The sequence below is a fragment of the Corvus kubaryi genome, unplaced genomic scaffold (genome assembly GCF_017639235.1).
Source record: "Corvus kubaryi isolate FWS band 111438036 unplaced genomic scaffold, C.kubaryi_AGA036_p1.0 37382, whole genome shotgun sequence".
NCBI lineage: Eukaryota > Metazoa > Chordata > Aves > Passeriformes > Corvidae > Corvus > Corvus kubaryi.
In genome coordinates this window covers 4,546,794-4,559,511 of record NW_024581124.1, presented here as the reverse complement: position 1 = coordinate 4,559,511, position 12,718 = coordinate 4,546,794, and the positions used below count along the sequence as shown (strand labels likewise).

The 12,718-nt window shown below is 53.9% G+C and overlaps 1 protein-coding gene across 2 annotated transcripts; it reads left to right on the top strand.

The window, feature by feature from the left end:
• The first annotated feature begins 7,882 nt into the window (after positions 1-7,882).
• On the top strand, positions 7,883-12,692 carry FICD (FIC domain protein adenylyltransferase). 2 transcript variants are annotated; one of them, XM_042034772.1, is made up of 3 exons: positions 7,883-7,927; positions 8,515-8,850; positions 10,225-12,692. In XM_042034772.1, exons 2-3 carry the CDS (start codon positions 8,565-8,567, stop codon positions 11,295-11,297), a joined length of 1,359 nt encoding a protein of 452 aa, XP_041890706.1. In that variant the 5' UTR covers positions 7,883-7,927; positions 8,515-8,564; the 3' UTR covers positions 11,298-12,692. The 2 variants fall into 2 exon arrangements, with proteins under 2 accessions (XP_041890706.1, XP_041890705.1); XM_042034771.1 differs by lacking the exon at positions 7,883-7,927 and having other exon boundaries at positions 8,162-8,850.
• Positions 12,693-12,718: the final 26 nt, after the last annotated feature.

Below are 12,718 nucleotides of genomic sequence, written 5' to 3'. Positions count from 1 at the left end.
AGGGCTGGCACACAACACATTCCTCAATGACCAGCCAGAGATCACTGGAGTTTATCCAGGAGTGATGGATGCACCAGCTCCCAGCCACACTGGTGACACTATGGGGACATTCCAGCTCCCAGCTCCAGCTGGAAGGAGCCCAGCATTCCTCCCATCCAGCCCCACGAGCGGCTCTCTCCATGTAAGAACCCAACATCAGGAGAACACCCAGCTCTGAGTTTACAGAAGCAAAACCCTCTGTTCATTTCCCCTCTGGGAGGGGTTGTTACCCTTTGGAAGATCTCAGTCCTGCCTGGACACATCAAATCTCCATAAATTCCAAAGGGAATTCATGGCTCCCACCTGGGACTGGCACAGTCCCTCACTCCTGCCACTTCTGTCCCTGTTTAAAGCTGTGCCACGATTGATGCTCACCCACCGTGGCATCCACCAGGTGGGAAATCTGCGGGTTTATGGTTGGAGATTCATTTATGATAAATTAATTCCATGGCAGAGAGGGAAAACCCCCAGCGTGGGTGAGGATAGAGCCTCTGGCAGGGATTGGCAGCTCCAGCACTTCCCATTTTCCTCCAGTCCTTGCTTCATGTAACTCTAATGAATTCCTGATTTTTATTCCCTAAACATAACAGAGGGAATCCCTGTTATCCATGGCCTGGAGTGGATGGAGGAAATCCCCAGTACTGTTCCTGGCTGATGGAAAATGGAGCTCACATGGAGATGCTCCAAGGAGGATTCAGTCATTGGAAAAACCTTATAAATCAATAGGGATAAATTGAAAATTCCAGCAGGACTCCACATAATTCATCCACTCTCCTATAAGACTTTTTGGGGAAAAAACAGGTTGGGAAAAGGGAATTTGGGGTACCTTAGCTGGATGCAGCTTCCCTGGCACATCTGGCTGGGGAGAAGATGTCCGAGGAATTAATTCTGTGTGGAGATCATTGGAAAGTCAGAAGACCTCTGATTTATCTCCGGCCTTCAAGTGCAGGAATTAATTCTGGCCACGGAATTCTGGCTGCTTCCAACGCCAGCAGAAGCTGCCTTCAAGGAGCAATGATGGGGCCGTAATTCCCAAGGGAAAGCTGAAGCATTTCCCTGGATATCCCACCTGGAATGTGGATGCACCAGGGCATCCATCACTCCCAGCCTGGCATCTTCCCAACCTGGCAAATCCCCGGCACTGCCGGTGAGGAGCTCCTGCAAAACAATTTCCCTGTGGAAAACAGGGAGCTAATGGGATTGAGAGGAAGAGGAATGAGAGGTTGGATATAAGCAGACCCAATTAGTGGATGGGACAATTAAGAGAGAGGTGGTGGCATACCGGAGATCCCAAATCCCTGGCTCCCACGGCATCCCGGGAGCGGGCGCTCCTTGCTCGGAGGATCCCACGTGCTCCTCTCCCATCGTTGCTCCTGGAAAATTCCACCGTGAAGGATTTAAACGAGTCATTTATCAATTAAATGTGCCGCTCTGGCAAATTAAAAGCTGTCCTCTTGTTTAATTAATAGGGCAGCTTTAAATCTGACAAATTAGGGAGCCTCTTGATGAGCTAATTTGTTAATTAATGGAAGCCTGGAGGCTCTTCCCTCATTAGATGTTGGCACATCCTTGAATCCAAAGCGCAGCTCCTCCTTCAGGACCCCCGGGCTCTGACTGGGAGCAGCCCTGGCAAGGAGTTTGCCATGGGAGAGCTCCTGGCATGGCCCTGGCTTCCCGGGATTCATGGCAGCAGCACATTCCCCCTCCCTTTCCCTTTCCTTCGGGAACATTTACGTCCCTTGTCGAGGAAAAGCATGAGATCCTGCGGCCAAGCCGCTGCCAAACGGAGCCCAAAGCTGCTCCAGGATGGAAAGAGGGAAAGAAATTGATAAAAAATGGGAAGAAAAACTTCTGGCCCTGTCCAAGGATCTGTGTGGGGTGGGAATCAGCGCTGTGGGTGGAGGATCTGGAGCTCATCCCGGCAGATCCGATGATGTCCCTGGACACTCAGCAGTACCACCAACACCCGGATCGCTCCTGCAGGGAAAGTGAATCCCCCAGCTATATCCAGGCTCATGGATCAGCCCTTTCCCCCATCCCAGATGGCCACAGCCACCCCCAGCAGCCCTGTGCCAGTGCTTCCAGTACAAACCAGTACCAGGATGGTGCTGAGGCCAGGTGGGCTCCAGGAGCTGCTCCAAACGATGCCACGGAAAGAGGGAGCGCAGCAACCCCAGGACAGGGATCCCAAAAGGAGTGTTGGAGTCATCCCCAGTGAGAGCAGGACCAGTAACACCACAAAGAGCAGCGAGCTGGGATAAAAATCCCGCTGCAAGTCCCGCTCCACGTTAAAAACCAGGAACGTGGATTCCCGAGCTTGCACTAAGGACCATTCCCCTCCAAACCAGACTATCCCAGATCCCATGGAGCAGCTCCCTCGTTTATTTTTAGCCAGCAGGTCCTGCTGCACTCATCAGTTATCAAATAAATATGGGAAACCAGGAGAGGCACCCCGAGACTCCCTTATCTCTGTTTTCCATGGAGTGGCAGTTCCTGGGATGTGTTTACTCTCAGCCTTTAAAAAGCAACCCCAGGTTCACTTTCTACCACAGGAGTCTGCCAAGTTTCCAGCTTTCCCTGGATCTTATCCCACCCAGGCAGGTCCTGGAGAGAGGGCACGGCTCAGACCCCAAAGCTGCAACAAAGGATCACGGTGAAAGGCAAATTCCTGATGGATTTTCCACAAACGCTTGGCCCAAAAAAATCACATCACTGTTGAAGCTGCCCCTACTTGGGTGCCTTTTCCAGGAGGACACCGATGGTTTGAGCTCTGGCTCTGGCTCCTGATCCATTCTCCAGGAATGCCAGGAACAGGGAACTCAGCTGATGCTAGTTCCTGCTGGAATGTGACCCTCAAACACTTTTCCCAAGGCTGCTGCATCTCCTATTCCTGCCCTGTGCATCCACAGCCTCCCTGCTGACTCCGGGGCACATTCCCACCCTCTGCTGTGATTCCCAACATATTTCGTGCTCCAGTCCCTCAGAGAAACCCCAACTTCGACAGCTCCAAGGGTCTCTCTCTCCTCCCCACAAGAAGTGGCACTTCCAGAGCTGTGTTTTTATCCCATTTCAGCAGCAGGTTGTGCTGGAAGCGGGACAGAGAGAAGCAGATGCTTTTCCCCCGTGGTTTTCCCGATGCATTTCTCCTTCCACAGCTTAACATACCTAAAAAGAGGGGGGAAAAAAACCAAAAAAACCCTGGAATAATATTTACAAGCTAATTAAGCAGAGGATTGATTTGAACATCACTGGAACACCAGAAAAACACCAGCTGAGCTGGGAATGCTTGGGCTGGTTTTCCATGGAAATTAAAATTGTTACAGGCTGCTGGAGGCAGGGAGCTGGAGCCATTCTTTGGGAGGTCTGAGCACAGCCCTGAGCCTCTTCCCACCCCAGCAGCCTCCTGGAATCACTTGCTTTATCTCCAATTCGTAAAATGCCTGCCAGAGGTGAAGGAAAGGGAATCTTCCTTCCCCACAGGAGAGCAGGATTTGAATTCCTATGCCATGGGATTCAGGAGAAATCCAAGATACGCTGGAAAGAAACACCAATTCCTTTTGATTCCTCTTCGTACAAACCCCAGCCAGAATTCCAGTTCCGGTATCCCAACAGATTGCACACCAAGGAAGCACAACATGGAATTGCTTCTCCTTCCATTCCTCACTTCCCAGCGTTGCTCCTTCCTGCCTTGCCAGACCTCAGCCCTGCATTTCCAAGGCTCCCAGGAGTGGGATGGAGGCACCTCTGGAGCCCCTGCGGGTCTCTCCTGATTTTTCCATGCTAGTGGATCATTATCCCAGTTATCCAGTAGGCAGCAGCTCGTGTTTGGAGCACTGCTCCCCTGCCACTCGGGAATTATGGATCTACCCAGCAAAGGCACAGGGAAATCATTGTTTGTTTGCTGCTTGGGCCTCTGAAATTCCAGGAGAAAATGAGATTTCTCTTGCTTGCTTTAGATCCTGGGGTTTTCCCCCCCACTTGCTGGGCTTATTTCCAAATTCCCACTGCTCCTGTTCAGCTGCCAAGCGCAAGCAGGGAGCTGCCACTGGCATTCCTTTAGGGAAGGGACAGGGAGCCTGGCACCTGCCCCCTCCCAGTGCTCAGGGAGATTCACACCCAGCTCCTGTTCCAGCTCAGCCTCTTCCTGTCGAAAGCCACAAAGCCCAGCTGGGGAGATTTAACATTCCAACTCCAAAGGAATTCAATCCAGCCTTACAAAGGGAAATGTTTCCCAACTCCGAGTTTTTGAAGAGCGCTGGAGGCACCTGATAAGGACGGAGTTCCACAGACAGGGGCTGCTCCCTGCTGGCAGGGGGAGAGGGGAGCCTGGGCTTTAATTTAAAGGAATTTCAGAAGATTCATTTTATCCAGCAGCGTGCAGGAAAATTAACAGAGCACCCTGGGAAGCCGGGAATGACTCAGGCTCTGCCTCCTTATTTCCAAGAGGGCTCTCTGAGCTCTGCTGAACAGCACAGGTTGGCAAATCCATTTCTTCCATTTGCAAATCCATTTCTTCCAACTCCTTGTTCCCGCGTGTAGGTGTTGAGGAGTGGTGCAGAATTCCAAGGCCAGAGGGGCTCTGTGATTCCTGAAGGATCATCCACCTGCTCTGGTTCCCATTTATCACAATCAGCACGTATCAGGAGTCATTTGCATATCCCAGGCTCTGGGAGCCCTTGGAAACTCAGATCCATGGAGAAGCAAAACTTGAGTGGCAGGTGGTTATTGAGGCCTCCAGAGCTCCTGGTTCTCCTCCTGGGATTTAGGAACTTAAATAACTCTTGAGTTTCAGGAATATTCCCGTTTTCAAATCCTGCAGAGTCCCTCCCAGGCAGCCCACACTGCCTGAAATGTTGGAATTCAGCCCGGAATCAGGACATGAGACCTCCAGCAGCTCCCCAGCACCTCTGCCAGGACACAGCTGCATCCCCAGCATCCCTGCACTGCCGTTGCCATGGTGACCGAGCATTGTCCCTTCTCCTGCCACCTTTAAGGCAAAATGTCCCTCCATGGCACAGGACTGTCCCCAGACCACTCCCAGATGGCCTCTCCTGCGCCCAGGACATCCCACAGGACATCCTGGTCCCCCAGGACAGGGACTGCTGCCCGCGAGGAATTTCCTGGGAATTCCACCAAGGAAAAAAATACAGGAGGATCCAGTGATTCCCACACCTAAACAGGCAGGGTTTAAAGTGAAATCCAAGCAGGGAAGAGCTCGAGGCCATCCAAGACCAGCAGAGGATCTCTGAGCATAGAAAAGCTTGGGGCCACCGCTGTCCCCATCGCCGGTGGCACTGGGAATCCGCAATCAGTGCCACACCCCCGAGTGTGCCAGGCTGCTTCCGTGCCCTCCCAAATCTCCCCGGGACACCTGCTGAGCTGTGACAGCTGTCAGGGCCTAAGCAGGGGGCGAGCTGAGAAGCTTAAAGGAAAAATAGCTCCTTTTGTAATCTGCTCCCACAGCACTCCCACCCTCCTGCCCGTTTTAGCCCTCCTCGTCCTACATTGGAGCCCTGGAGACGGGAAATGGGTGGAATTGTAGCTCTTCAAGGCTGTGTCACATGAAGGTGTCCCCCCTGCGTGTGGCTGTGGCAGGAGAGGTGTCTGCCCTGATCCCTCTGCTCCTCTGGCGCCTGGGAAACATCACGGAATCAAAGAATGGTTTGGGTGGGAAGGGCCCTCACAGATCATCTCGTTCCCTGCCATGGGCAGGGACATATTCCTGATTCCAGGAATCCAACCTGGGCCTGAAAGAAGCAGCACTGATGTATCTGCCAGATCCCATCTTCCAAATTCATGCCAGGGAAGATGATCCCAAGGATCAGCCTCACAGCCACGGCACTGTGCAAGCTTCGGGAGGCACAAGCGCCGTGCCTCGGGCTGCTGTCACACCCGATCCCAGGAATCTCTGAGCGCACAGACAGGCGGATTTTATCCCAGCACAAGCAGTTCCAGAAGGAAGCCAGGGCCTTACTCAACCTCCAAATATGTTTTTCAGGATCAGTGCCTCCAAAGGCAGAAGGTGGGAAGGTCCTGGAGAAGGAATGCAGCAGGCTGGGGTGTTTCCGTGGAGCAGCGAGATGAGTCAGTGCCATCTGCCGGCTGCGGGGACACTGCCGCTCCCAAATCCATCGGATAGACAGGAATAAACCCCAGCTTCACGACAAAGCTTCCAGCATCCCTCTGGAACGCTGCTCCAAATGCGAATTCCCCATAGGATCCAGACGGGATCCTTTTGGCACAGCCGTGTCCAGCTACATCAAGAAGTCCCAGGATGACCCAGCAGGGCTGGGAGTTCTTGACGTACCCAGGCTGCAGCTCCAGCATTCCCCAGCTGTTCTCCTTCCCACCTTTGGGATCTCCCTGCTATGCCTGACAGAACCATGCATGGAAATCCTCGAGCTGGCCCGGATCCATGCTGAGGAAGAGCTGTGGGAATGCCAAGGATCCGCAGGGTCCCGAGGGATGATGTGGCATCGTCGGCTTCTGCCTCAGCTTGGACCATTCCAAGGGCACCAAGAGGCATCAAAGCTGGGATGAGACACCAGGAATTCCTGGCCATCCCTGTTGTCCCAGTCTGCTGGATCAGATTTAATTCAGGGACAGATTTGAAGTGGGTTTCGAATTTTTAGAAGGAAAACTCATCCCTGCTCCGTAATTATCCCGTATTTAAGTTTAGGAGCCAGATCCCTGGCACTGAGGGAAACACACGTTTCTGTTGAAGCTTCCTCTTGGAGTGAGGAGGGATTTGCTTGTCCTTCCAGTGCTGATTATCCCCCAAAGTTCTCTGCAGGCATTACCAGGCTCAGGCAGCTCCAGCTGGCTGGAGGACACGGCAGTTTGGAGCTGCAGGGATGGCCTGGGGCTCCGTGGGCTGGAGAGATCCCAGAGCTGATCCCTGTCAGGCTGATTTAGGGATGATGGCTGATCCGAGCTCATCCAGCTGCTTCTGCCAATCACAGTGAAATCAATGAACATCTGAGGGAACACCAGCTCCGAGAGAGTGGATCCTGCTTTTCCTGCTGAAAACAAGCCCAAAAAGGGGGATTGTCTCTGGGAAACGCCATTTGCAGAGGAAGCAGGATGGAGTGGGGGCAGCTTGATGCTGACGTGGATCGGGATGCTGGGCATGGGCATATCTGTGGAGGTGTCCCCTCAGTCTCCTCTGAAATGCAGTTTAAATCACCTAAATTTATTTTTGACAAACCAGGTTATTTTTCCCTGCTGGTGATGATCTGCTGTGTAAGCATCTGGTAGAAAACCACCTTATCACCTTGCTAGATGCTGAAATCAGAGGGCGTTACCTGGAATTTCTTAAAACATCCTATTTTCCCTCAGCTTTTGTCCCATCTCCTCCTAATCCTCGTCCCCAGCGAAGGGAGAGGCACAGGCGTGAAACACCAAGGTACGCTGCTACTTGAGGCCAAAAATAAAGAGTACTTTTCCAGAAGGGCCAGGGATAGGCGACGGGAACTCTGTATCAGCAGAAAGAGGTGATTTTCCATGGAAATGGCCATGGAATTAAACCCTCTTTGAGCCCCAAGCGGGGCCTACCGCGCTCCCGTCGCCTAGCAACAGCACGCCAAGTCCTTATATGGCAACCGCTCCCGCCCTCTCCCCACCCTTCCTTCTCATTGGCTGCACTCCGTATGATTGACGTGCGCCCTGGCCAATGCTCACCCTCCACGAGCCTCTCCCGCGCCCGGGGCGCGGCGTTACCCGGAAGCCGGTGCAGGAAGCGGTGGGAGGAGCGCGAGAGACGCGTCCGCCGCGACAGCCAATGGGAGACGAGCTGGGGGGCGAATCAGCCAATGGCAGGGCGCGTGGGCGGGGCTACGGGGGCGGGGCCGCGGGAGCCGGCAGCGGGCGGCGCCGGGAGGTGGCAAAGGTGAGGGGGGACCCCGGGGGGACCCGAGGGGACATGGGGGGGACACGGGGGGGACACCGGGGGGACACCGGGGGGACACCGGGGAACGCCGACCGGCGGCCAGGACAAAACCGGAGGTCTTGGGCAGAGGGGATCCGGGGGAAGGCCTGGGGAGCACCGGGGGTACCGGGCAGAGGGGAGCCGAGGGGACCCGGAGTGCTGAGGGGGGGAATTTTGGCCGAGGTTCAGGCTCGAGGAGGGAGCGGTGGCTGAAGGAGAAGCGGAGGATGGGGAGGGATTCCAGAGTGGTGCAGGAACGTCGGGCTTGGAGGGGGGTGGGTCAGAAGCCTGGAGGAAGGTGGGGAGGGGATGGGAAGCTCCTTGATCCCCGCGGAGCCGGCTGGCAGAGCCTGGTGCCCACCCTGCATGAGCATCCATGGCTCCTCCTGCTGCTGCTGTCACAGTAATGCACAGCAGATCCCATACGGTGCTTGGAGGTGGCAGGCAAAGGATGCCCGCGACAGCCCCCAACAGCTGTGACAAACACCAAACTCAAAGCCACTCTTACCCCATGACACAGCGCTGGCTAAAGCTGGGTGTGTTCCCAGGTGGGAGCGGTGGGAAAGGAGATGCTCCATGTGTCCGTGCTGGAAGCAGGATGAATCTCGTGGCGATGGCGACGGATCCCGAGCTCCAATGGGTGTCCCTGTGGGTCCGTGTCCGGTGGGCGGCCGTGCTCGTGCTGCTCCTGAGCTCCCTGGTGATGCTGCTGCTGCCGCTGGCTGCCGTGGACAACCAGTGCCACGCTGTGCTCAAGGGCCTCTCCTTCCTGAAGAGTAAGCTGGGCTCCTCGGGAATCACCAGGTTCTCAGGACAGAGCACGGAGCTGAGCGTGACCTCCAAGGGGCTGGAGCTGCTGGTGCTGAAAGGAAAAGCCTCCCCAGGTGAGAGGGTCCTGGGTGGGTACAGCCGAGTTCCTAAGACCAAGGAAGACAAGGAGCTGCTGGAGAGGGTCCAGCAGAGGCCACAGAGATGATTTGGGGTCTGGAGCATCTCTGTGATGAGGAGAGACTGGGGGAGCTGGGCCTGGTCAGTCTGGAGAAGGGAAGGCTGGAGGGAATCTCAGCAATCCATACAAACATCTCCAAGGGGTGTCAGAGGATGGTGCCAGGCTCTGTTCAGTGGTGCCCGGTGACAAGGAGCAATAAACTGAAACACAACAAGTTCCACCTCAACGTGAGGCAAAACCTCTTTCCATGAGGATGGCAGAGCACTGGGACAGCTGCCCAGGGGAGTCATGGAATCTCCCTCTATGGAGACATCCCAAACCCACCTGGACACCTTCCTGTGCCAGGTGACCCTGCCTTGAGGGGGGGTTGGAGTGGGTGGTTTCCAGAGGGCACTTCCAACCCCAACCCAGAGACCTTCACCCCCTTCCCAACCATGTCCTGTACCTCTGATGGGAGTGATGCTGTGCCCTGATGGTAACAGACTGCAATTAACTGCAATTAACACTGCCTGTAAATGCCCCCGAGATCAGGCAGGCCCTCACCAGCTCCTTGACTGCATTCCAGGGCCCTGTGCTGGCATTGCTCCATCTCTCCAAAGGTTTTCCTCATGTTTTCAGTACTAGTAAGTTCTGTGGAGGTAACTGGAACACAGAGAGGTATTTAATGCACAGAAATCTGGGATACACAGCATTAATCCCGAAATCCTGGCTGGCACAGAACAGCCTTTCAGGCAATGTCAGTCAGGCTGTGGTCATGGCCTGTATCAGCCAGGATGTTAATTTGGAAAACACTTAAAGGAATTATTATGATTCCAGCACTGTTATCTTTGTTTGCATTAAAGCTCTTACTGCTGGGAAAACATTGGATAGTTCAGTGGGAAAACAGGAGTGCTGTTGGCAGCCAACGTAACAACGTTAACAGTATAATTTCCCCTAAAAGAATGCCAAGAGAATGTGTTTGAGGCACTGTTTCCTCCCACACGAAGCAGTTTGGTGGCCACCTGTGGCCACCCTGAGCCTGCTGCCCACAGGTCCTGCCTCCCCACACTTCCTGCCAGGAATGGCTCTGCTGCCTCCTACTCGGCCTGGAAACACGGCCTAAACCTGTGGGATTGTAACCTGGAAAAGGCTGGAACACGAATTCTGTTCCAGTTCTTAAAGACTGGTTTTGGTTAATTTTTGTAGCAGTGAACAGGGACAGCCATAGAATACCCTGAGTTGGAAGGGAGGCACAAGGATCATGGAATCCAGATGTCCAGAGGTTTTCAGTAAAACTCACCGCCCTTTATCTGTTATCATTTCATTCCAGAGGTGAAGTTGGAAGCCAGAGCAGCTCTGAATCAAGCCCTGGAGATGAAGCGCCAAGGGAAGCGGGAGAAGGCCCACAAACTCTTCCTGTACGCCCTCAAAATGGACCCGGATTACGTGGATGCCCTGAACGAGTTTGGGATCTTTTCCGAGGAGGAAAAAGACATCCTCCAGGCCGACTATCTGTACTCCAAAGCTCTGACCATCTCCCCCCACAACGAGAAAGCTCTGAGCAACCGGGGCCGGACGCTGCCTTTGGTGGAGGAGATCGACCAGAGGTATTTCAGCATCATCGACAGCAAGGTCAAGAAGGTGATGGCCATTCCCAAGGGGAATTCCGCCCTGCGCCGGGTGATGGAGGAATCCTACTACCACCACATCTACCACACGGTGGCCATCGAGGGGAACACGCTGACACTCTCCGAGATCCGGCACATCATCGAGACCAGGTACGCCGTTCCCGGGAAGAGCCTGGCGGAGCAGAACGAGGTGATCGGGATGCACGCGGCCCTCAAGTTCGTCAACACCACGCTGGTGTCGCGCATCGGCTCCGTCACCAGCAGGGACATCCTGGACATCCACCGGCGCGTGCTGGGCTACGCCGACCCCGTAGAGGCCGGGCGCTTCCGCGCCACGCAGGTCTTCGTGGGCCACCACATCCCGCCGCACCCGCAGGACGTGGAGAAGCAGATGGAGGAGTTCGTGCAGTGGATGAACTCGGAGGACGCCATGAGCCTGCACCCCGTGGAGTTCGCGGCGCTGGCGCACTACAAGCTGGTTTACATCCACCCCTTCGTGGACGGCAACGGCCGCACCTCGCGGCTGCTGATGAACCTGATCCTGATGCAGGCGGGGTATCCGCCCATCACCATCCGCAAGGAGCAGCGGGCCGAGTATTACCACGTGCTGGAGGTGGCCAACGAGGGCGACGTGCGGCCCTTCATCCGCTTCATCGCCAAGTGCACTGAGACCACGCTGGACATGCTGCTCATCGCCACCACCGAGTACTCCGTGGGCCTGCCCGAGGCGGGAGGCAGCGCTGGCTGCAAACAAACCATCCCCGTCAAGACTTGAGGGTTTTGGGGCACTCAGGAGCTGGTGAAGCCATGGGAGAGCAGAACTCCAAGCCACTCAGTGTTGCTGCTGGGAAATGACTGGACAGGAGGTGGCAGTTGAGCGTTTTATTTAAAGTGTCTTACATTTGATTAAATTAATATAATTTATTTATATAAACGATGCCAAACGGAACTGGTGATGGTGGCTGTGCACTGGAAGGAGGTGGGGAGAGGTGCCAGAGGGCTCAGAAAGATGAACTAAAATTGAATTTCTCCTTAAAATTAAGCTTTGAGGAGCTGCTTCAATCACAACCCTTCACCCAGGCAGTCAACTCTACTGTCTGACCTCAGTGAAGGCTGAACTGAGTTGGTTTTGTGTTACCTGTTCCACGAAGGAACAGCACTGTCCCAGCTGTGTCCATCAGACACTTTGGTGTCAGGCACACACGTACTGAGCAGGAAGGAGGCTGAACTCCAGCCCAAAGGCATCTCTCCCCTCCCATTTCTGTTTCCGTGGCACTTTGCATGTTTACTTTCAGCTGCCTTTCCTGGGGGTGAGTTTTGTACTCGAAGTGGGAAGTATTTCTCTTGGGATTACAGGTCATAGGAGTGGAACAAGAGGAAAAAAGCTCTGACTTACTCAGAGAAGGACTCAGAAAACACCTCAGCCAACAGGAGCCCTGGGAAAGCACAACTGTCCTTAGGTATTTCAGTGGAGGGGCTGGAAGGAGCTTGTCTGCAGAACTGTGGGCAGAAAAGGTCATCAGGCAGAGCCAGGAGACGCCAGTTGTGGCAGTTTGGGAAGAATGTGTACAGGAAGTTTGCCAAAACCTTCAGTTTCTTTAGTCTACGTATGGGAACTTCCACAATTAATCACTGGTCATGTCATTACTCTGATAAATGTGTCAAGAATCACTCAAGGCCTCTGTGTGCGGCAGGGGCAGTGCAGTGCCTGGAGCTGCTGAGCAGTTCAAAGAATCACTTTTTCCTTGGTTTTTAAGGGAAAAGGACCCACAGATCTCCCCACCCCAAACCTGCCAGCTGTGCAACAGCATCATTGATCCCACCACCTCCAAGCTGACCCAACTTCCATTTAAAATCCCAGTTTAGAGCATTTAACCCCTTGACAAAAGCTGTCCCAGGCTTAGTTTTCTTCCCTTTTAACACTCTCTTACCTGAGAACAGGGAGTTAGGACATGTTTTAGAGAAGCAGGAAGCAGGATGAGACTGGGAATCCTCTGCACTGAGTGTTGCTGCCAGGGAAAGCAGACAGTTCAAGAGGAAAAGTGTCCTGTCCTTACAAAGCATGTTATTTTTGTAGTGCAACCTGAGTATAAATAATGCACTTTAGAGCTCTGGGGGCGGGGGGAAATGTTATTTTAGTAACAGATTAATAAACTATTTTAATATGAAAGTCTTGGTTTGGAAGAGGCTGTATTC

What these genes read in the sequence shown, in the direction of transcription:
- FICD (XM_042034771.1), top strand. Translation starts at nt 8,343, where the DNA reads ATGGCTCCTCCTGCTGCTGCTGTCACAGTAATGCACAGCAGATCCCAT. An exon ending in GAAAGGAAAAGCCTCCCCAG is followed by an intron (nt 8,851 to 10,224) that starts GTGAGAGGGTCC and finishes ATTTCATTCCAG; the next exon opens with AGGTGAAGTTGGAAGCCAGA.